General features: G+C 34.5%; 1 protein-coding gene across 2 annotated transcripts in view; it reads right to left on the reverse strand.

Moving 5' to 3' along the window:
• Positions 1 to 26,115, reverse strand: part of LOC126972231 (D-beta-hydroxybutyrate dehydrogenase, mitochondrial) — an 86,533-nt gene that overhangs the window by 4,070 nt on the left and 56,348 nt on the right. For both annotated transcript variants that reach the window (XM_050818876.1, XM_050818877.1), the window contains exons 4-7: positions 19,703 to 19,906; positions 14,408 to 14,561; positions 7,141 to 7,328; positions 845 to 1,018 (exon numbers count right to left, since the gene is read on the reverse strand). In XM_050818876.1, coding sequence (XP_050674833.1) covers positions 845 to 1,018; positions 7,141 to 7,328; positions 14,408 to 14,561; positions 19,703 to 19,906 — 720 coding nt within the window. The remainder of the gene's footprint in view (positions 1 to 844; positions 1,019 to 7,140; positions 7,329 to 14,407; positions 14,562 to 19,702; positions 19,907 to 26,115) is intronic.

The raw sequence follows: 26,115 nt of genomic DNA on the forward strand, positions 1-26,115 counted from the left end.
AATAAATAATTAAATCAGTGTGATGCTAGATGGATACTGCCGCTGTCAATAGCAGTGGTGAACCGTTGACGGTGTTGCTGAGACTCCTGAGAAGTTTGAGAATGTGTTCAATCATCAAAATATTAATTAATAAATTTTCGAAGCAGTAGTTAGCAAGGACGATAGATGGACTCTACCGTCAGTAAAGTGATCTGGGCCAAAAGGCATCAGATTAAGAGGTCGACCAAGGGCCAGATGGGCAGACGAGATTGTAGCGTACGTGGGCGGAAGTTGGCTAGATTAGCTCTGCTAATGACAAAGAAGGATGGCATTCCTTGGGGGAGGCTTTTACCCGAACGGGGTCCACGCATTTAAAAATAGAATTCATTACTAGAAATCAGATTAATCTAAGTGTAAAAAATGTAATTGAATATAATAGGTTAATAATTTACCAATTGTTATAGTTTAATATGTGGGTACTATGCTTGGAATTAGATAAAGATTTATTATTATTAGTAAGTTCGATAAATACAGGAGAAACGAGCTATTATACGAAAATTATGAAGTGCCTAACAAAATGGACCTTCGTAGTATGAATGTTATATTATTGCTTGTAAGTATTAAAGCATAAAATCTATTTATATTGCCTTAGCAGCGTTGGTTTCCCTGTCTCTTTTCTCTTTATATTTTATAGTTTATTAGTTAAGCATTAATAAAATCTACTTAATAAAAGTGTGTACATATAAAATCTCCGCTAATTAAAATTCACGATTAGAGCTAGTGTGTCAAAGACTGCTGTAAATTATGTTATATGGGTAATACAATGGGTAATACATATTAATTCCAGTAGTCACTTGAAACTCACAGCGTTCTTTGTGTACTTTTCAAGACTCCTCAACGCCTGCTCGAAGTAGTCCTCTCCATAAGCTCCCTTCTGTTCATCACTAAGTCGTTTCCACATGTCACGTGCTTGCTCTAGAAGTTTCTCTTCAGAGAGCCAAGCACTTCCTGTCGTGTATTCACCAGCGGCTACCACCACCTGTTCATGAGAGGATAGCATATAGGTACATTAATTATACACCAATAACATCTACCTATATGTCGAACTTTACACTACGTTATTTTTAGTAGCCTTCAGCTGGTACTAAAACATTATATGCTGATAGAATTGCTGACTATTATCAAAAAAAATTTTGAAGTGAAAACTTCATTACCCGGGTTGGACACTTTTTGGTAGGGGAAAATCTTATGGGTTCGCGTCACCAAATGGTCAATATGCTCATGATTCGTGCACGCGATTAATAAATAATAAAAAAAATATATAGATATATATATAGTTAGACACTTTTTAAAAATCATAAATGCTTATAGCAGTATATCTGCAGCTATACAGCTGACGTATTGTATCATTGTATATAGTACTGTGTATATCTTATAAGTGAAATTGAATGGATTTAGTGAAAAGTTCAATGTGTATATAATGTGCATTGTTGAAATAGTGTTTTTGTTTGATTAATATATTACTGAAAATAAGTTTTAAAAATAAATTGAAATTAATTATCTAATTGCTTTTAAACATTATGAAATTTCAAATTTAAGTACTAAAAGATCAAAAATAAAACATCTAATGGCAGTATATACAACTGCCAATTTTTTTATTACAATGAAATAGTTTTCCACAGCAAGATATCGAGTTATAAAATACGCAGTGTGGCTACACCCAAGAGCATGTACTCAAGTAGAAATATTTTTATTCAAAATAGGATTTTAAATAAAAATAACACTCATTGTACATCAAAAACTACCACCCATTCAAAAATGTATGACCTTAGAAGAACGCTTCTTTTTTTAAAATAATATTTCGTTCCATAACAACAAATAAAAAAAAATATTATTAAATAGCTTGAGGGCGGTTGCTCTATTCCCAATCTGTAGTGTCATTAAAAAAGTCATCTACGCTATAACAAGGAATATGTGTATATATACATATAGTTAGCCTTTACCACATAAACGTATTCAATTCTTACTCTATACGTAAAACAATTCTTTTGAATTTAAGTAACTCATTTGTCTTGTACATTTTCTGGGATCATGTTGTAAAGGCATATACATTGTCCCACAAACGACTTACTAACTCGACTTAACCGAGTAGTTGGCATAATAAGCTTATATTTGTTCCTGTTGTTAGCATTATGATAATCACAGTTTCTAACAATTTCGCCAATGTGTCTATATACATACAAAACATTATCAAGAATATATTGAGATACAACAGTTACAATGTATATTTCTATAAGCTGTTCTGATAATTATTCTTGAGGACCTAGGTTAATAACATACAATAGTTCGCAACGTGACAGTTGGCAGGACATAGTATAGAGTTTTACACCTCGACTTTATTTAATCTCTAATAATTTCCCATTTTAGTTAACACTCAATTTGTAAAAATCACTCTTAATAACAGTTTCCATTGGCGTTGATTTGAATGTGAGTTCCTTCTCGTACTTCAATAAATTGCACAAATAACTTGTATGCTCATATTATAATATATTTAGCTGACCAACCAAACGCTGTATTTCGTATAAATTAATAAGAAAAAGATTGGGGTATAAAAAACAGATGCAACCGATTCTCAGACCTACCAAATATAATATCGTACTACAATTGTTGTATTCGATTCTTATCTTGCAACCCTATAGCGGATTTGTGGATGGAACTGAATAATATAAAAATCGATATAACGATCCAACCTAGAACGTGTCCAAATAAGAGACACCAATAAAACAATAACACGTTGCGTTTTCTCTAACCAGACCAAACTGCTCTCCATGAAGTAATCCCCATTAAAATCCGTTCATTAGTTTAGGAGTTCATTGGAAACAAACAAGCTGACCCGGCAAACGTTGTTTTGTTATTTTAATAAAAAAAAATTGGAATATCAAAATATTTTCGGGATATTATGAACAATAAAATTACGACCGATTCTCAGACCTACTGAATATTCATATTCAAAGTTCAAAAAAATCGAGCAAGCCGTTTCGGAGGAATATGACAACTAACAATAAGACACGAGAATTTAATATAGAATCGATAAATTGATTGTAATAGGTATTGAAGTAATAAACCAATCAAGCCACTGAATTCAAGTTTAATCAAACAAGAGTAAATTGACTTTTCACAGAAGTCGTTTGTAAAGTTTTCCCATCCAATTAGTACTACTCATTGTGGATTACCTAGTTGTTTATAGAACGATGTAGTGTTAAATAAAGGAACAACCAAATTTATTAGGTCAAGGGGAAGGTAAGTACTAGTTTCAACCTAGTTTAGTTATGCAACTGTTGGGTATTAGAACACGAGGGGTAATAAAACACGAGTTAGTAAGCTATTCCCACAAGCACACAGCCGGTCCGAGGTTCGATTCTCTTTAGGAGACGCCCCGCGACTGTTGTTGCGTAGTGTTTGCAGCTTCCACGGCCCACGTCCTATGTCACTGTAAAAGACAGGGCTAACAGCATAGAGGAGGTTTTTAGTTGCTTGCGCGGACACTCGAGTCCGATATATTACGCCCCTTTCCGGGGCGTAAATACGTAACCGTATTTTCCTCCCCTCGAAAAAGAAAAAAAAAAAGAGTTAGTAAGGGTTATTAAACCACGAGTGCGGGCTTATCGATAATATAATGATAATAGTATCACATGAGTGTTTTAATAATCAACAGTTGCATATAAGACTTTATCTACACCCATAATATGAATCCTATTAATATTACAAATGTGAAAGTTTGTATGTCTGGATGTATGTTTGTACTTCTTTAACGCAAAAACTACTAAATGGATTTTGATGAAACTTTACAGTAATATAGCTTTCACACCAGAATTACACATAGGCTATTATTTATAAAACTATCGCGTGAATAATACTTTATATGGCAAAACAACGTTTGCCGGGTCAGCTAGTCCTCTATAAAAGATTCTGTAACAGTTAGCTTCCTGCTAACATTAGAAAAGCCAGCGCTAGTAACCATAATATTATCCAAAGGCGAGTTATTATGAAAACGGATGATATAATGTTGTACTGAATTTCATTATTACAACACTCGTTTGGATGATGTAATGGTTATTAGGACATTGGGTGTTTTAATGTTGGCAATAAGGTAACTGTTTTAGAATCTTTAATAGAGTATTTAAAGCATGGGTGTAGATAAAAAAATTAATACAACAATATTTGAAGATTTGATCTGGGTATTCATGTTTTTATACAACATGCGGACATTACGAGTTGCCTTATACCAGATGGTTAGTGACCACCGCCGCCCATGTTCCTTTACAACGCCAGAATCACACAAGCGGGGCTGAACTTTAGGTACGCTGCTTTGGACACTTTATAAAAAAAAAGAAAAAATCGAATACAATTAATTGATATTATTATACTGTTTTTTCTTTATACGTAATTTAAAATGCCTACAACATTGAAAGTGAGCATTGTTTGAGGTACAAAGTCAACATAACTCAGGCTGACATTTATCTACGAAATAAAGTCTCATCTTTTTAAAAATATATATATTGTTGTTGGAGAATTAGAATATAAAAGTAATATGGCCTGTATGATTATATTCTACTCTGTGTATTGGGCTGAACTGATGGCGATATATATATATGTCGGAGAATTAGAATATAAAAGTAATATGGCCTGTATGATTATATTCTACTCTGTGTATTGAGCTGAACTGATGGCGATATATATATATGTCGGAGAATTAGAATATAAAAGTAATATGGCCTGTATGATTATATTCTACTCTGTGTATTGGGCTGAACTGATGGCGAACGTCATCTTTCAAAGTGTGTTTGAAGTTGTCACTGTGTACGTCACTGTCGGTGACGTGATTGAAGTTAGTTATTATTGTCCATTAGTAGAGCGCTCATTGAGAAGTCGCATTCGTCTTCAAGGTAGCGCCCGCGCCGGTTGTGCGCACTGATCGACTTAAATAACATGGTGGATACCAAAACGGTGACGCCAGATTTTAAATCCAAATTAATCTCCGAGAGGTGGGATCGCCTTCGCAAACATTCGACTTGTTTTCTGGGACGTCTGCTACACAATCTCCGAGATATATATTTTAAAGAAAATAAGGGATGAGACGAGCCGGACGTTGAGCTGATGGTACAATTACCATTGCAATCGGCAGGGCGTATATTGATACGTCCTGCCGATTACAATTTTGCTTACACATTACTGCTTCACGACAGAAATAGGCGTCGTTGTGGTACCCATAATCTAGCCGGCATCCGGTGCAAAGGAGCCTCCCACTGGTATACAGAATCTCTTTTAACACATATATTTAAAAAGTCCATAAAATGATCAATCTTACAAAATGCTACGGAACTCTTCAAGTGTGATTTCGACTCGAACGTGGGCATATTTTTAACGCCCGAAACGCTTGAAAATCTATTTTATTTTTTAAGTCACTTAGCAGGCTCTAACAGATTCTGTTAAATATAAAAGATTCACACAAAGACCGTCCTACATTTTAAATTAATCATAATAATGTTTTAGAAAACAGCTTTTAGTGAAAGCGGGCTCACAAAACCTCGGTTCTATTTTGAGAATTTTAATGTAGTAATAAAGAACTTTTATTAATAGAATTATTCACACACAGTTTGTGGAAAAAGCGTGATAAAATTCTTTAGTTTCGTATACACAGAAATATTTTTTGTTTAATAATTGCCTCTATCAAGGTTTTACCGCATTTGTAAGAAATTTTGACTATTTCTTTTCTATTGTCGCTTATAAATTGCTTAGAGGGCGTTCTTTACTGTTTAAAAAATAAGTAACGGAAAGGTTCGAAAAAAATCACAGAATAGTAAAATATGATCATTATACACTAGGGTATGGGTTGCAGCTCTAGCCGTAGGCGAGGGTGTAAAGCAGCCGAGTGTCTAGTGAGTAAGTTGCTTACGAGTTTCATACGCACTTTTTCAACACACTTGCGGGGTAAAACAAACACGTATTGTATAAATGGTTTGATTATTAAAACAATTAGTGAACGTTCGATTTGCAAAACGATATTGGATTTAGTATTTCTTGCGGGGTAAAATCTAACAATTGTTCATCTACTGTACTAAAACTTGACATTATATTTATTTACCACACAAAATGATTGCGAATTATAGACAATTTGATAATAATAAATGTTTTCTCGTCTTAATTAGGGACACATTTCTTTATTCCAAAAATCTAAATGGATTTTCAGTGGCATAAAACCTTGGCACCGATTGGTGTTACAAAAAAACAAACTGTATTCCCCGGTTAAAATAAAAATTCTCTGTATACTCTCATATTATTTGCAGTTAGGTACTAACTTAACTTTGTATGGATATTCTATTATGCACTAGTGTGTAATATTATTATGCACGTGTGTGTTATAGTTCGGTTTATGGCCATAAGAACAATGTAATAAGGCTCACTTTACGAGCAAGTGTGTTGAAAATATAATTGCGAGTCACCTCCAATATCAGAGGGTACGGGGTGATCATCATTATGGTCCGCTGTCTCACTGGATAGATAAAGTTCTCCGCTATAATAATAACAGCAAAATCTGTTAGCTAAGAATTAAAAAAATATTATTGTTCATTAAAAAAAGTCGTCAACTTACCGATGTAGATCCCGCAGGGATAGTTTATTTTAGTTACTTTGATAGTGTACCGACACACGGTATTCATTTAGTGTAACCATCAACTTTTTCTCAGTTTACTAGATTTTGTTTAGTGAAACATCATGTCACTCACAATATATTATCATTTTGTCATATCACTAAACAGTTTCAGTAAAAAGACCTAATAAACATGAATATTTCGACATCCACTATTTCTAGGGATACCACGAAATCACCGTGGTAGTTACGACATACCCGAATAACTGGGATTACTCGTATATAGCAAAACAGTTTTGAGCCATTTGAAAAAAGCTCTATTCATTCATGTTCACGTCGGTTTTAATTAGGAGAGTGGTATTTTTCCGGGTGCCGATCCACTTCAAAAAAATGTTATATTTTTTTTATTGGTAGTTAAATTAGCGTTTTATGGCAGTATGTTAATAAGGATTATTTGTCTGTAAGCTTGGTTCAACAATGTCATTAACATTGACTTTGATTTAATTACGTACGACATCAACGCCCCGGGGTTTGAGCTCACGCCGGAGACAGGCTGCGAGCGCGTCCAGGGCTGCGAGAGAGGCTGCGTGCACGCCCCGTACTGGAGCAGCCACGTGAGTCAGGATAGAAGACGCCAACACAATCCTACCGCGAGCCCGACGTACCAGTGGTAGCATCACTTGCACTAGGCGGGAGGGACCTGGAATACATTACATTATTTACAGTTACATGCATATATAGTTAAGGGCTATACACGTTCTCTACCAAAAAATCGGCCCACGCTAAAGTCCCGACCGAAAGATCGGGTTAAACGAAAACAAAAAACTGCTTAAGCCTCAACAGATGTTTCGTCTAAATCTGGAATGAGAGAGCCACTCTCTCTAAGATTAGACAATTATGGGTTTCCGCAAAATAACACATTATTAAATAAATTTTCTTGAATACGTTTATTCAATTATTCTAAGTCGCTCTGCCATCAATAATGTGATGGAAGTCGAAGTAAATTAATTAACCTGTAATTGCCTATGTTAGTTCAGCAGCTGTTTCTGTGAGCCTATTCCTACACTATTTATGCCGTTGGCGTAATACCCCCAGAATTTTGAGCAAATTGGCATTCTTACTGTAACACTACTGTTAAACCATGGTTGACTCAGTTGCACGGTAAACATGTCTTTAAATTATAACACGTTCACTTCAGTACGGGAAACTGACTGATAAAATTGGTACGGGCAGATTGCAGGGAAAATTAGTTCTGCTCTTTTTTCAGAGAAGAAAAACAATCAAAAGTCATTTTGAAATCGCAATTATTATGAAAATGCTTATGAAAATCGCACAATTGATCAATCCTAAGATTTATTCGACTTCCATTTCAAAACGTGCCTTTCTAAGCGGAAGCTGAGGGGCGCCGTAGCTAGTGAAATTACTGGACAAATGAGACTTAACATCTTATGTCTCAAGGTGACGAGCGCAATTGCAGTGCCGCTCAGAATTGTTGGGGTTTTCAAGAATCCTGAGCGGCACTACATTGTAATGGACAGAGCGTATCATACAAATGAATGATTTTGGCGAGACAACATGTCCTGAGGATGCCTCGTGTAGAGGCGTTAACACTAAATAAAACTCAAATCTTTTGTATAATTATGGATTTCTGCAAAGTAACGCCTACTTTAATAAATTTTCTCAGAGCCTATCAGTTACCACCAGCTGAACGTCTTACTCGTCTCGTCCCGTATTTTCATAAAAATAAAAAGCGGCATATTGTAGCGTCCTGGGACGGGTTCTTAAGTAAAATATGACGAGAGAAGTCAAGGCTGATAGAATTTAAGTCAGTGAGAGCCCAATTTTGAAGACCACGCAATGGAAACTGCGGAGACTCGTTTATACATTCAAATAAATTTGTAATTCCTGTTTTGTACTGTCGTACAACTAATTATTATTAACTATTATTATTAATTATTATATTATTATTAATTAATTATTAACTATTCTGTTACGTTTTGTCTTCTACCCTCAGAAGCTTAAAAAATTTCAACCGAATTTGATTAAAGTTTTGTGAGTTACTATGCGTCATTTAAAAATCAATTTATATTGTTCACCGTTTCACAAAAAATTCATGGTTGTTAGTTTATAATATTATAACTGGCCTATATTTAAACGATCCAGATATTTATTAGAGCACAATAATTCAGCTGGGCCGTTTGCCAAATACCTACAATATTTTGGTCTATTAATCGCAAATCTCAATGCAGTTTGGAAATGTTCGTTTGGATTCAGTACATAATCTAAATTTGAATTTTGATTAACAAACAGGACAATGAATAGATTGCAAATCAGCTTATCCTAGTTGGTTATGATATGAGTGCGAAGGGAACGTGAACGGGTGTTGCTTGTGGCGCCAGGTCAACTGTTATACTTAATAAATCATTGTTTTTGTTGGATGCAATTACTAATTATGACAGTAATTACGACCATCATGTTCATAAAGCATCCTTACACAAACAATGAATCAAGCTCTACAGGATGATGCATCCAATATACGACAATTTACAAATTAAATTTGAAAAACAAAATTTTATGAACGATGCGGGATTCGAACCCACGACCTCCGGCGTTCCGTGCCGGTGCTCTAACCAACTGATCTAACCGTTCGAGTATAAAATTCTGTTTGCTTTGTTCAACTCTCAATTTTATGTGTCTCAATTTGAATCTTAGAAGTGAGGGTTATCACTTTAAAAACATAACATATTGTATACGATAATTTATATTTATACAGTTTATTGTATATAATTTATATTATTTTAACACGACTCATATATTGGATACAGCACCTTAAATTAATTTGTTTTGCATATTACAGCCATTGTAAAATACTGTTTTTGATTGAAAATAGTGACCCTTGATTTTTTTGTATGTTCCTCTCACGAGCTCTACTTTTTCCGAACATATGGTAAATTCAGTAATTTAAAAGAAATATTTAACGTGACGATATAAAAGCGCTTAATTTAAGCCTAATTGAATAAAGTTTATTTAACTTTGACTTTGATTATCAACGTACAGTCAAAAGTTCTTGAGGAAAGTGACAAAAGTGGTAATTTTCTTTGAAAAAAGTTTATATCGCGAATTTCAATTTTATGGAGGGTAACGCGGTGTAAAACGTTGTGTAGAAACTTGGAAATAGGAAATGAATCTGCTTATAAATAATATTCTTATGTAATAAAATATGATACATACATACATGATGCAAAATCCGGCGACATTTTACTAAAATTGCACGCATGTTTTTTTTTATGGAAGGGAGAAGAAAACAGCATTTAATATTTTTTTTGACATACAAAACAAACGTTTCGAACGACCTAAATCGGCAAAGTAAGTAGGTCATTCTTTCTTCTGTAATCGTGCTAGTTGTAAGGTACGAGTAGCTTTAGTAGTAGATTGGTGGTCGACCATAAAGCCACAAGTTAGTAGCTAAGTATCATGAAATGGCTCTTGGTGTCTTATTACGTACGAGTAGATCGAAGTGTGCGTGAACTGATTTATCAGTGTGTTAAGAATGAACCCAACGCAGCTGCGAACTGAATACAATTTAAAATGAATCTTACTGAAGGGTACTTAAACTAGCTATTTCTTTAAAAGGTGAAATATCTGGTGTCTTTCGTCTTCAAAATGCTTTTGGGAGAGAAGAACGTTGCTTGAGCACCGTGAGACGATGGTTTGCTGAATTTGAGAGAGGTCGGGTTTATTTACATGTATTTCGTGAAGGGCGGCTTTCAACTGCCGTCAACGAAAATAAAGTGGCTTCTGCTAAGCGGCTAGTTGAAGTAAACCCGCGGATTACCTATGAGACAATTCGAGGACTATTGGGGATTGATATGAGCCAAATTCAGAGAATTTTACACGAAGAATTGAAAGTTTGGAAACTTTGTTGTCGTTGGATCCCTCATGAACTAAGAGCGGAGCAGAAGCGGGCTCGCGTGGAGTGGTTCTCACAGATGCTAATGTAGTACCACCACGGACATTCTAATGCTGTTTATGACATTGTCACAGGAACCCGAAAAAACAGCAATCTTGTGAATGGGTGTTTAAAAATGAAAACAGGCCAACAAAAGTGAGCAGGCGAGAAACGTTGGTAAAAAAATGATCGCATTTTTAGCTTCCGAAAAAATACAGCTGTCCGTCCCTTATCCTGCACATAGCACCGACCTATCACCCTGTGATTTCTGTATTTTCCCCAAAATCAAAGATTTCATGAGAGGTTTCACTTTACCAATTCCGAAGAGGCTAGCGTTCAATCAGCACGTTGAAAAAATGCCTTCAGATCTGTGGTTCTCCTGTTTTAAAAAAATGGTTCGATCGCATGAAAAAATGTTTAAAATGTGAAAGAGAGTATTTTGAAAAGCATTAAACATAATATTTTGGTTATAACATGTTACGCAAAACTTTCAGTGTGACCTTCGTATTGCAGTGTTACTAGATATATAATTACGTTATTATGTTGTACCTACCTAAACAATATTTTTGATTACTTTATTCTTTTATTATATATGATATTATGATGATGATATTATAATACTTTGCTCCTTTATTGAAAAACTCGACCAACAAAAAAAAAATTTAAACTTTTATATATATACTCTTTAATCAACACAATACTACGATAATCTTATGGTAATAAAGGGATTCACTCGTCGCCCCTCTACGACAAAACTCCTCGAAATGCCTCGCCTAGTATCGGAAAACTGAAAAAGCGACTTCATCATGAAAAGTGCAAGCCAATACTTCACTACGGCTCACATTCTAGCTGTCCACAGGGGCCACATGTGGAGTGTTGATCTAATGTCTGGTCTGGTGGACCACGGATGCACCACAATATCAGCCCGAATCATTTGACCACGTAAAAATGCAGTGCTATTCGGTCTGTATTAGATAGTTTTTTTTTAAAGAAAATAAGGGACGAGACGAGCAGGACGTTCAGCTGATGGTAATTGATACGCCGTGCCCATTACAATGCAGTGCCGCTCAGGTTTATTGAAAAACCTAAAAAAAACTGAGTCAGAGAGCCACCTTGAGACATAAGATGTTAAGACTCATTTGCCCAGTAATTTCACTAGCTACGGCGCCCTTCAGACTGAAACACAGTAATATTTACACATTACTGCTTCACGGCAGAAATAGGCACCGTTCTGGTACCCATAATCTAACCGGCTTCTTGTGCAAAGGAGCCTTCCACTGGTGAAAGTCCAGCCATTAACAGATCAGTCGATTGCAAGTTGCATAAGTCTGGGCTTATTGTTCATAATGTAAAACAACAGAAGCAAACATAAATTCCGCGCTGCAGTTCAAAACACAATTTCAAAATATAGGACACCTTTTGTTGCAGTAAGAAGGTGAGAGAGCATTAAATTCATATTTTGTAAAAGCTTCGAGAGGTTGAGGCATTAAAAGGAAAAATAAGTAAAGTTTTAAGTTTAATGAATATTCACTTCGGTGTTCTGAAAATTTTACATCAACGATGACGTACCTCAGATGGTTAAATAACTATTCTTCAAAGAATTGCTACGGTTACACATTATTACTTCACATTCGAATAAAATATCCAACGCGGTTTCATATGCTTTAATATTACATATTAATCTAAATAGTGTCGACTTTCTGATACCCTGGATTGAAAGGGGCTTGTTCGGTCTACACTGCCCCAGTACTGGTTAGAATGTGTAAGTTTTCGCTGGTTTTTGTTCTTCGAATTCAAATTCAAATTCAAATATTTTTATTCAAAATAGCATTTATAATCACTTATTGAACGTCAAAATCTACCCATTCAAAAGACTGCCTCAGACCTGAGAAGAATGGGCGCAAGAAACTCAGCGGGCTTTTTTTTTAATATATAAAATATGGATTACAATGTAATATCGTACTATAAACATTTATAATTAAAGAGCCTGAGGGTGCTCGCTTTAATCCCAGTCCGTGCTGTCATTAAGAAAATCGTTTATGCTATAATAACCTTTCCCACACAAACGTTTTTTAACAATTCTTTTAAATTTCGTAACACATTTGTTTTGTACATTTTCTGGGATCATATTATAGAGGCATATACATCGCCCAACAAAAGACTTACTAACTCGACCCAACCGAGTAGTAGGCATAACAAGTTTATGTTTGTTCCTCGTGTTAGCATTATGAATGTCACAGTTTCTAGAAAATTCCTCAATGTGCTTATGAACATACAAAACATTATCAAAAATGTATCGAGAAGCAACAGTCAAAATGTTTATTTCTTTAAATTTTTCTCTTAATGATTCCCTAGGACCTAGGTTATAAGTCGCGCGAATAGCCCTCTTCTGCAGCACAAAGATAGTATTAATATCGGCCTCACTGCCCCACAACAATATACCATAGGACATAACACTATGAAAATAACTAAAGTATACTAATCTCGCCGTATCTATGTCAGTTAAGCGTCTGATTTTCTTAACCGCATATGCTGCAGAACTAAGCCTATTCGCCAATCCTTCAATATGGGGGCCCCACTGCAATTTGGAATCAAATGTAATGCCAAGAAATATAGCAGATTCCACTGGTTTTACCACCTCTCCATTTAATAACATATTCGCATCTACATTTTTGACATTTGGCGCGGTGAATTTAATATATTTGGTTTTATGATTATTTAACAATAAGTTATTGTCGCTAAACCAGTACACGATGTCAGATAGAGCATTGTTTACTTCGTCATATAAAACTTGGCTTCGTTTCGCTTTGAATATAAGTGAAGTGTCATCCGCAAACAATACCACCTTATGTTTTTTTTCTACAAGGTTAGGTAGATCATTTATATAGATTAGGAAGAGGAAGGGTCCAAGAATAGACCCTTGTGGTACCCCCATACCCAGAGGAGTCCCAGGAGATCTCCTGCCATTCACCTCGACCCTCTGAATCCTATTATTTAAATATGAGATCAGAAGATCGAGTGCAGATCCTCTTATACTAGTGGCATAGCTTCCTGACCAGCGTTGAATGTTGAACACAATCAAAAGCCTTAGATAAATCACAGACGATACCAATTGCATTCTGTGATTCCTCCCAGGCCTCAAAAATATTCCTGATGAGTTCAACACCTGCATCCGTAGTCGAGCGTCCCCATTCTTTGTTCGTTGTTAGTCTTCATTGTTCGTTGTAGGTAAGGTTCTAAATTTCGACTCGTAGGCTATGTTTATCTGATTGAATGTGAATTGTTTTTGAAGTAAAACTTTTTTAGGCGTGACTTGGGGGTAACTCAAAATATTTTTCTGATGGAAGTAACGTAAGTACTAACTTCCGGCAGAAGAAAGTCAATTGAAACAATTTTTAACCATTATAATTGATTCGTTTAAAAAATTGTTTCAAACTGCTCAGTAATATTTTCTGAAAATCACCAAGTGTACTTGTTCATTTATGACTACTTTGTAATAAATAATAAAAAAAGTTCTCAGTCTGACGTTTGCGACATTCGTTAATTTGAAAGAAAATTTAGAGATTGGTTTTCTGGTTTAAGTATCAAGTAAACATTCATAAAAGTCTTATACAGGTATTAATTTATCTATTTTGTCGATATTGAAAGGAATTAATTAGAAACTCATGTTTAATATTTATGGTACATGAAAATATAGCGATTTAAATAAATGTATGTAACCACAGAGTAGGTGTGGTTTCTTGAGTATTAACTCAACCATTATAGTGATTTCTTCTGTCAGCGCCATCTATGCGTTGGCTAATTTTCTAAAATCAAGCGAAAATACGAACCCAAGAGATTCACTTCCATCGCACGTCGTATCACAGAGAATGGAACCCATTCTAGTTCTCCGAGCGCACACCACGACTCGCAGTTCACGATGGCCCACAGTCCTTGAGCGCCCTCTGGCAGATGGTCCACGATGTACAAAGATGCCGAAAGAATCTGTGGAAATGTTGCCAATTAGTTCACTTTCAATACGCTAGAGTTCATTTTGATTTTGTTACACATGACCATAGAATATTAACGCTATCTAATAGCACACGACAATATATAACGAAATATGATGAAAAAAATTTTATACTCTCTCTGTGACACACGGCAGTTTTAGAACCTATAGAAATCTAAATAAAAAACTCTTTTTTAGATTGTAAGATTATTATTGTAGATAAATATAAATATTTATTATTAGTGTGTATTATAATATTTATACTTGTATTATGCCCCTGGGAATTTGGGGTCGGGCCTCCTGATACTAGATCGCCACTGTTTGCGATCTTGGGTCATTGCTAACGTTAAGCCTATCATCGTAATATCTTTGTGAATGGTTCTAGTATAATATTTATACATGTGTTTGTTATAAAGTATTTCTTTCTGTATGTGAAAATAATAGTGAATAATTGGCGGGTGTGATAATTCAACATGAAAGCCATAAAGTTCAAGCGTGCCAGTCTTTTTTTTTATGAAAAAAAAAAATGTTTCAAGAATCGCAATAAAAAAAGGGAGGATAAAATTTGCTGAGTTTCTTGCCGGTTTTTCTCAGAGCTAGGCCTCCTGGTAGTCTGGTGGCATCAAACTTGACTTTCATAAGCGTACAAATTGTACCTAAATGAATAAGGAAATTTTTTTCAATTTAATCGACCCCCTGGTAAGTACTGTCACGCTGCCAAACAACGGTGACACTTGTATTGTCGTGTTCTGGTTAGACATTTTATCTTAAGTCTGACATTGACGGGCGCAGAATAATATGACCGGGATTGTATCGTATAACACTACGTCTTCAATCGTTTGTGATGCGTGAGGAGTAAGATTACGCAATCTGTGTCAGGGGAGATGATACCAAGCGTCAATTGCTCCCAAAAATAAAATCTTTGTTGTTAAATTGTTGCGAGCTGTTTCTCGGCACTAACCTATAGGCGCAGCACTACTTCATGCCCGTTTCCTGTGACAGTTCCTGTTCAGTTAGTCACTGAATAGTTTGCATTGCGTCTACGGATTAGCCGGTAGCGATTGTCTATGATATGTTGTGATAATTACCTGACCAATGAGCAGTCAATACCCTGAGCACGCTCACCTCAGTTAGATGACTAAATAGTTTGAATTGTCACTATGGATGGAAGCCGGTAGCGATTGTCTACGGTATGTTGTGATTAGTACCTGACCAATGAGCAGTCAGTACCCCGCGCCCGCTCACCTCTGTTAGTTGACTGAATAGTTTGCATTGCGTCTATGGATGATAGCAGGTACCAATTTTCTACGGTATGTTGTGATTATTACCTGACCAATCAGCAGTTAGTACCCCACACCCGCTCACCTCAGTTAGTTGACTGAATAGTTTGCATCGAGATAATAATGATATTGGGACTCTATTGCGATATGAGTTCGATGGAATGCCCCCCTCATGACTGGATGCGAAAAACGTTAGACCCGTCCTCGTGGAGAACTTTGGAGGTGACCAGGACTAACACTAGACATATTTTGTCATGATGATTATCATTTATTTATCTACTTTCAAATATAACAAAACAAAAGCACTTCCATTGTGAATAACCAAACCAAAGAAAGAAACCAAAGTTGTAACAAAATACCAAAGTTTCATGTTTTAATAATACAAACATTTTCAGTTGTATGGTAAAACATTAATTCTTGGCCACTTTTGTTTACCAAGAACTGCTTGCTTTGTTTTTGATAAACAATGGTGGCTTAGTAGGGTTTTGTAGAATAAAATGAATCCTACCAACTGTTGTGAAATTTTCTTTCAAAGACACGTTTCAATAACTTTGCATTTACGTAAACAAGAAACTTACGTAGCCCTCGAGAATTGTGTTACAAACTCATAAAAGTAATTTTATTCTGAATATTAATTATCTTAGAATTATTTACAATAGAGTACATTTTCAGTACTGCCATACCGCTTCGCAAACAATTGGAGCTGATATATTGTTTCCAAAACAAAATAAAGATGTATTGTTTGCACATAAAGTTTCAGCTTCTTATCCTGGCAAGTGCTTTCCAAGTTAATCTATCTCGCATTGCTTACTAATCTTACATAGTTTGCGGTCCATGACCAATCCAACTCTAAAACAAGCGAAAACACGATCCCACGAGACATCAAGAGCCGGTTGAAGTTTTCCTAGCTAGTATCTAGAGAACTATTTTTAATGTTACGTGCTTGAAATCAAAAACTATTATTCGTCGCCTCTGTATTGGTTTGAACTGCAGATAGAATAGAAATACTTTATTAGTTATTGAAACACACACCTTCAATTTACAGTATAAACCTTAAAATAATAAATTAAATGAAATAAGTAACAAAAATTATAAAAATTAAGAACTGTGCGGCGCGTGATTCCCTGCTTAAAGGAGCAAGATGAAATGAAAGATGAATTTTTAATAAGATAGGTCTATCAACTAAGATAAAAATTAATAACATTAGAAAGAAAATATAATTTTAACCATAATTTAAAATAAAAGCAAATCTTAAATGATTCCATTAACGTTGCTCCAAGTTGTTACATTAAGGTTCTACGTGGGAGCCTTTTCTTCGAAACGGTACTAATAATTGGATTATTTATATTTCCCAAACGTTTCATCTTACCTCAAATTAGTCCTGCCTGCGAACGGTACAAAAATGATACAGGATAATAGCCCTTAATGGTACTATAAAAAGGCAGCCTTGAATTAATGCAATTTTAATTACTTACTTTTAAAATTGTGTTCCAGATGGCGTCTGAACTTAAACTTTTGTCAATTCGGGATTTTAAAAGATTTTTTAATTTGATAAATTGAAATTAAAATATTATAACGTGTTTAACGACATATAAATAAGATTATGACAAACATGGGCTATTCTCGTTCATAATATTGCATCACGATTGGTAAGACGTCAACTTATAATTAATAATAGATTTTTTGATAAAAGTATCAACGATTCCTCTTTAACATATTGGTACTTACATATAGAATTGTTAAACTGTATTTTATGAATTTGCCAATAATATTTCAAAACATCAAGAATTATTTGGTGAAAAATGCTGTTGTTATAATGAAATTGTTTCACAGCGAAACTGTCAAACCGTGCGTCACTAAATTCTCTCATATAATATATGTCCATACAAAACAAATATTGAAAATAAAAATAATTATCGGTTCCAAATCGAAATAAAAACTATCTTATCTCTCAAGTTGGACCAATCTGCACTTCATGAAGTAATCCCCTTTAAAATCAGTTCATTAGTTTAGGAGTCCATTGCAGACAAATAACGTGTCACGTAATTTATATATATTAAGATGATAACAAAATATAATTCTTTACTAATTTTTTCTTTATAATTCTTTACTAAGTTCTTTTTGACGTCAATTTTCAACAGAAGTAATTGAGTAACTTATATTTTCGGAGACAAAGAGCTCTCTCAGGGGTAAGAAATGGCGCTAGCATCTTCTTTAGGGACAAATAAAAAAAAAATAACATGATTGTATGTCAAAATAATACATTTTATCATTTACTACCACTCCGGAAAAGGTGAGCTGAAATGAGAAGATGTGACAAGAGGCAAATTGCTACTCTTTCAAATGAATATTTACAGTTTCAGCTTCATTACTTAATTGAGTTAGATAAAAATAAAAATTTAATAGAACTTCAACAGTTATTGAGTACATACAGTAAATACATGCAAAGTTATTGTACAAATATTTATAAACGCAAAGTATTAAATTGAACAAAAATGCAGGGTTGTCACCGTATACAAGAATAGCGCATGGACTAGCCATGAAGAAAGCGTTCTTCAACAATATTTTAGGGAAATGAACCTTCCCCTCGTAGCCGCCATATTAAATAGCACATAAGCAATTTATGAGGAATAAATCAGGTACTTACTAAGAAAAGGTGTGTATGTATGCAGTGCTCACAAAATATTTATGGTGTAAGTGGATGATGCAGCTACTGTACTCAATAACTTTTGTATTAATTTACATTTACTTTTTTGATTTACTCGTGTAAGACATTGACTATTTGACGTTTGAGTGTGTCTGTTGCATCATTTTACATTTTACATATTATATTGTAATTTGAAATGATTTGTAAATCGATGTACTTAAATGTAAATCTTGATATAAAAGAGTGGCAATGAGTTTCTTGCTACTTCTTCACATTAGCTCAACCCTTTACGAAGTAGCGGTAGATTCAATAAGAAAAATATATATTTTTTTGACATTCATAAGTGTCATTTCCGTGACCTTCGTGAATAAACTGATTTTGATTTGATTTGATTTGATTTGAAAATACCTCTTACAGTAAAAGTAGATATTTTGCTAATATTATTTGATGCCTTGTGGACATTATACTAATCATAGGCTTGTCAACAGGTTGGAAACGTGTTAATTCTTCTTAAGGTCTTAAAATATAAGCGATAACTCATTCGATTTGGAACGACATCGAGAAAACTGTATAAAACATTGCAATTTTTATTAACAAAATATCAAGATAAACAAATGGTGTTATTACGTTTTTCAATTATAAATCAAAACTTATTACATCTAAGAAATTAAAAAAAAGATCCAGAAGGATTTATTTTAATAAAAAGGCTTGGAACTGTTCGTACTTGTATTTTTTTTATTTATAATTTTAATTAAAGGCCAGGCCAGGCCTAAACAAATCTCCGTGTGGCCTTACGGTATGGACGCACTGCTGTTAAAAGACTGTGTACTACGTAAAATAGTATTTTATACTTACAAAAAATAACCTACTTGCAGAATTGAATTAAAATTATAAAAAATAGTGGTACAGTTCTGGGAATCCAGACGTTTTTCTTGGAAATTTCATTCTCTTTAGGACCTTTTCTCCTTAAAATTTTTGGGAAGAAAAACAAAATATCATCTTTATTTAAATTGACAATTTCAATTTTGTATGTGCTTTATTTATACAGACACTAGGTTAATTTCTCGAGAGGTTATTACGAATCGAATGAGTTGTCGGTCATACCTGTGTTTGTAGTTGCTTAGGACCTTTATCTTTTCAAGTGTTAACACATTTTTAAACTTGTTGACTAGCAATGAAATCGAAAGAAATGACATCAAACTCAACCCACCTGCGTCTCTGAAGTTATATCAAGTTGCAGCGTGTGCAATCTTCCGGAACAATCTTCTTTGAGCATGTCAGCATCGATGTTGCCCGCTTTGGATTGAAAGCCGGCGAACACGTGGTAGCCCAAGTCGTCAAGCCTCCTTGCCAATGCATTGCCCAGAACATTATCGCAACCAGTCACTAGTACAGCCTTACCAGCCGCTGTCACCTGCAACAGAATTTCGAATTTTGAATTTCTTGGTAGAGTTCATGATTATTTTCCAATTCCTTTTTTGAAAACTTTTGATAAGGCATGGTGGGTTGCTATCGCCTTTATTTTGTATATATTTTTTGTGATGTGATTGAGACGTGAACCTCATGTGTCTTACGAAGAGAAATTTAAATTTATTGTCTATCTTGGTAGAGCTTCGCATGTCAGGACAAGTCTGTGCTAGTAGGGGCATAGGGTTGTAGGAACCTAGGGCAAAGTTGGCACGCTCCAGTTTAGCCTCGCTTTTACGCATCGATAAGGACAACAGACAGATTGTTGGGCTGGAGAAATAAATTTGGTATGAAAAGGGGGGATACGATACTTTTACCATGAAAGGATGTGAGTTATAGTAACAGAAGTTAGCGGATGCCGGGGTTACAATCATGTTCATTGTCACTAACTGCCCCATATGCAGTATATGCTCAGGAGTATGTACAAAGATTTGGTGCGAGTGGATAAAGTCGTACGAGAATGGCAGGACTGTGGCTTACTGGAGGAGCCTAATGTCTGCTTCCTAGAGTGTGTCGTTGTTATTCTTGGGGACAGGCGTGATTTTCAGTTGAATGAAATAAGTACCATTACATTTGTGATCAGTGGTTTGATGTCACATAACTAATTACTTATATATTGTTATAAAGCGGGGTTTTCACTTTCTTTACTGTCCGACTACACTCGTGCGAGTTAGATTGCTTGTGAGTAAACTCGGATAATGGCTTACACTCGTCCGACTTCAACATTTGAGTACGGTTTGTGTCCCTCCACAACTCTACGTTCATTCGGCTGAACAAGGCCTAAAATATAATTATTAATAATTCTTTTCTTCAACGAATTAGTTCCTGAGCCACTAACCTATTCGTTTCAGCTTTTGTTCCTCGTAGCAACAAATCAGTTGTTGTCACAATATATTATATTATTTATTATTTATTAGTTGAAGATGATTTATTTATTTTTTTTTATTTTAAGCATGAGATCGAAAAAGTACCACCAATAATACAGAACGTAGATACTTACTCTTTTGCGGAAGTCATACCTACTCAAGCCAAAATTATAACATATAGGTAAATCCACTTTTTCTTAAATTATGCCATTTTGTTTTCAAAAAGCTATCCGAGTGAACTCGTATGAATGAAGAGTGAACTCGTTTGAGTAAAATCGCGTTCGGATCGGATGCTATCGTCCGAGAGCGCTCAAATCACGTATTTTTACAGTGTACAGTGAAAATGCCGCTTAAGTTTACCGATGCTTATAAACTGATGCTATTATAATGTGATGATCATATCAGCACCTTGCCCATGGACATCAGTATTGAAATGCAGATTAGAGATAACAATAGATCTGGATTCTAAATAATCTTAAATTATATATCAAAATTGAATGCGGCTGTTAAACACACTGTAATCCTCATATTCAAGTTTTAATACTCTTTATACACCCGTTGTATGAATCACATTGTAAATAACAAGTGGATTCGCATTTTAATTAAATTCAACATCTTTTATACTTTAATTATTTTAATTATAATTACTATTTTAGTTATATATTTAATAATAAGTTTATTTTTTAATAAATTTATTAATCGATTTTTATTTTTGGGACGATACAGTACAGTGAAATGAGAGCGGGCGGCAAAATGAAGATTTCGTTGAAAATACACAGTGACAACTTGATTGATGTCGATTATAATAACTTGGTGAATATTTTATTCAGCCCTTTGGAATTACGAAAGATGTAACGTTATGCGTGACGCGGGCTCCGAGGTTAACTATTTTAGGCGCGGTCGTTGGTTCCCAATCTAGCAGACTCTCTCACTGTTGCGAGTCACGCAGTAATCACTACCGCAATTTACATACCATAAAAAATTATGGCAAATAGTAAGGGATAAACTAATTTAGAGAGAAAGCAAACTCATTGAGAAGGGCATTTTTCGCCGAACAGTTTAAAGATATTTATTTCTCATTAAGAACATAATATTGTCTCTTACATGAGAACATAAATTGATGTTATAATTTATCTGCCGTTCTTTACATGTTTCAGTCCACGCATGTCTAGGTACTTCAAAAAGTAAATTGTTCTTAACAATTTTATAATACTACAATTTTACAGGTCACTGTCATATAACAAACTATTTCAGACATGTTAGACTATAACTAGCTTACAGGCAAGATATCGAAAAATATACAACCGGTTAACGTTTTTAACTTTTATTCGATTTAGTTCTTCTACCTTTAACCAAAATTTTACGGTGTTAAGTTCACTATAGAAGCTTTTGTTGAACAACCCGCCTTAGAACGTTTTTTCTCTCACCGAGTTACTTTGAGAGCACAGTTTTAGCTTCAGTTATATTTAGCTTACCTTCATAGGTACACTTATCTCATTCGACTCTTGCGGAATTAATTGTCATGATTTTTACCGGCATTATCCATTTGAAACCGGTGCGAATAGTACTGTGCAGAGGGACCTAAATCATCGCCCCTTACCCGTTTTCCGTCCGTTTTCCGTCGCACAGGATAGCGTTGTGTTTCTCATAGAATTTATGTAGACCAATCAATTCAGTTAAAAAATAAGTCCAAAATGGATAACATTTATAGGTGAAATATTTTTTATTTCATTTTTATTTTTTTTATCATTATTTTATTTTGATGGTAATTGATTAACTGCCTATTACAATGCAGTGCCGCTCAAGAATCTTGAAAAGCCCAAAAATTCTGAGCGGCACTACAATTCCGCTGGTCACCTTGAGACATAAGATGTTAAGTCTCAATTGCCCAGTAACTTCGCTAGCTACGGCGCCCTTTAGAGCGAAACACAGTAATGTTTACACTATACTGCATCACGGCAGAAATAGGCGACGTTGTGGAACCCATAATCTAGCCGGCATCCTGTGCAAAGGAGCCTCCCACTGGTAGAAACCGAGAAATAACCGAGCATTCAATATAAAAAAATTCAATAGATCATGCTAGACCAACCTCAAATATGAATCAGGATAAATGTTTTCTGAAATGTCAAGTTATCCAGCGCGGAGAGGGTGAGGGCTTTCATGAACCTCCTAAAGCTACATAGAAGCCAATATATATAAGTATATATATGCACCAATGATAACAATACCACCCTTACTTATATTTAGAACGAAGTTAAACTCCTTAATGTAATTATAACCCAAAAGCTGTAACACTCACACCTGTCCGTTTTCTTATGTTGTTGGAGTTAAATAATCTACTTTTAGGCGTCGCGTTTATGTCACTAACAAACTCAGATCATTATCGTTACGTGGGCAGCTAATAACACTTAGTAAGTCCTATCAACTGGTTACATAATAGTAAATAGTTCAGAAAGGGCGAATTCCAACGAGCGCCCGGCCTTAATACTTCCGCGTAGAGGAATTGGACTTTCACCTGATACAAAGCACTTCACAACAAGAAAAATAAATCAAATTATTATAATTTTACAACATAACTTGCATAGTATATCAGTTTTGCAAATTGAACGAATTGAAGAACAAGAGACAATTTGAAGTCTCTTCGAGGGAATTTTTTTATGGTAATTTGCGTGTATTGTTTTCCGTTAAAATATTTAATAGTTATACATAAATCAAATGAATCATAATAAGAAACGGTTGTGAAATTTAATAAAAAAAAACTAGTAGTAAAAAAGTAGTAAAGGTAATAAAAAAAATCAAAAATTAAAATATTTGGGGAATAAAAAGAAGATGACGACCGATTCTCAGACATACCAAATATATCATACTAATTATCCATTCGATTGCCATCTTGCAACCCTATAGCGGATTTGTGGATGGAATAGAATAATATAAAAATCGCGATACAAAAATAGTTGTAGATCGTACAAGGCCGAAGAGTTGTATGTATTTTAGGTAGGCGTGGAAGCGTGACTTTCTTTGGACTTCCATACGAAATGTCATCCCCTATTTCATCTCCACACAGGTTGAAATTTAGAAAAAATTATAGTACAATTTTTTTTTCTAATCAAGTACCTAATTACAAAGTTTCATGGTGTCATCGTCGATAATGACAAACTTCCATCTTCTATGTCATCCCCCCCCCCAAGTCTTTATATCGCGATTTAATGTAGCCTATGCCCTTTCCAAAAGCTCTAGTCTGTCCCTGTACTGAATTTCATCAAAATCGGTTCTGTGGTTTAGCGTGAAAGCAAAACAAACAAACTTACATTCACATTTATAATATTAGTAGGGATACACACTAGTCGTTTTATTTTACATTTCTTTTTATAACCGAGATCAAGTAATCATGGTTATCAAGTCGTGTGTATATATTTCTCAATTAGATTCTGTAATCTACCAGTAAATGATTATATTACTCGATATGTTTATGTTCTTTTTTGTTTTGTATGGACATTATTTTCTATGAGAAAATTTATTGACTCGCGGTTTGTCAGTTCTGCTGTGAAACTATTTCATTAAAACAACAGGGAACATATCTTACGAAATAATTATTGATGTTATAAAATGTTATTGACAAATTCATAAAAACAGTCTTTTATTAATTATGCACAGAACAGCGTCTATCGGGCCAACTAGTATTGTAATATAATGTTAAATCAATATTGCAACTAAGTCAGAAATAAATTTTCATCAATATCTGCCCATATATTATCCACCTCCTCTGATTGCACACGGCTTTGATTGCTTCAATAATAAGAAAATTAACTGCACGTGTAATCCTATCGAAAAAGTTAATTGTGTAAATTACCTAGGAGTAAAATTAGATAACTCTTTTTCCTGGGACTCCCACATAGAATACGTATGTAAAAAATTAAGAATATTACTAGAAAAGTTTTATCATTTAAGTATCTAAGTCCCCTTACCAATACTAAAATGTTTTTATGTTGCACTTGTGGATTCTATAATAAGATACGCTCTTGATTGCTATGGATTTACGTTTAAAACATATATAGATAAAATAGAATCATTGCAAACAACAAAATAAAAAGACAAAAAATCGATGTAAAGGTGATTACTCTAAACTATATAAAATATGTAAAATTTTACCGGCTAGCCTGAAAGATAAATATCTTCTAATTATAATCATAGTAAACAGGATCGTTTCACTAATTTGGTGCAACATAAAACTGGCACAAGGTAATTCTCCAAAAGTAAATTTGATATACCCATGGTACAAAATTACTATGGAGATAGAACGTTATAAAAACGAGTTCCATACTTACTCAACAGTTTACCCGAGGACATAAGACGTGAGCCTACACTTGCTAAATTTAAAAGTTTATTAAAAAACACTTGTTAAATACGTTGTTACCATTTACGTAAATTAATTGTATTAATACAACCTAATTTAATAATTTATAAGCTATGTTTATGTAAGGCTTTACAGCAGTCAAGCTACCTGCAGTCAAACTGCGTAAGCAGTTTTGCGGGGAATGGTGTAAAATAAATTGTAACTGTTATGAATAAATATAACATACATACATATATTCGCAATTTTAGACCCAGTTATCATATCAATAGGAAGGCACCATCGGAGAAGGTGTAGATGAAACATATCAACTTTAAAATTCTTAAGAAAGTAACAAGAATAGAAAAGAAAGCAATCCAAATATAATGCTTAGAGCGATCTATTTGTGCAAGAGGCCGTTAACCTATTTTTAAATTGGACTTTCGAATGAAACGATGACGTCACTAACCGTACCAACGTTGGCACAAGTTGCTGCTACTTCTATAATTTGATCGGATAATATTAATAATAATCACACTTATAATACATCAGTTCTGGCAACATTTTAGCAGATATATGCAGGATAGCAACCGTATAGCATTCATACACTTTATTTAATACTAGCTATTATCCGCGACTTCGCGTGGAATACTTACTTTAGGCAAAGCGTTACGGCATCATTTTTTTAGAATACTTTGCAAAATATATACATAAACACACTGCTGCAGTTAATTCTAAATTATTTTTTCATTCTTATCCGACCTTTGCTAGATTATAAGGATATGATCAAATATGAATTCACAGCTAGGCGTGGAATCGTGACTTTGTTTGGACTTTCATACGAAATATCATCCCCTATTTCATCTCCACACAGGTTGAAATAAAAAAAAATGCTAGTACAATTTTTTTTCTAATCAAGTGCCTAAATACAAAGTTTCATGTTGTCATCTACGATAATGA

Source organism: Leptidea sinapis, chromosome 25 (genome assembly GCF_905404315.1).
Source record: "Leptidea sinapis chromosome 25, ilLepSina1.1, whole genome shotgun sequence".
Taxonomy (NCBI): Eukaryota; Metazoa; Arthropoda; class Insecta; order Lepidoptera; family Pieridae; genus Leptidea; species Leptidea sinapis.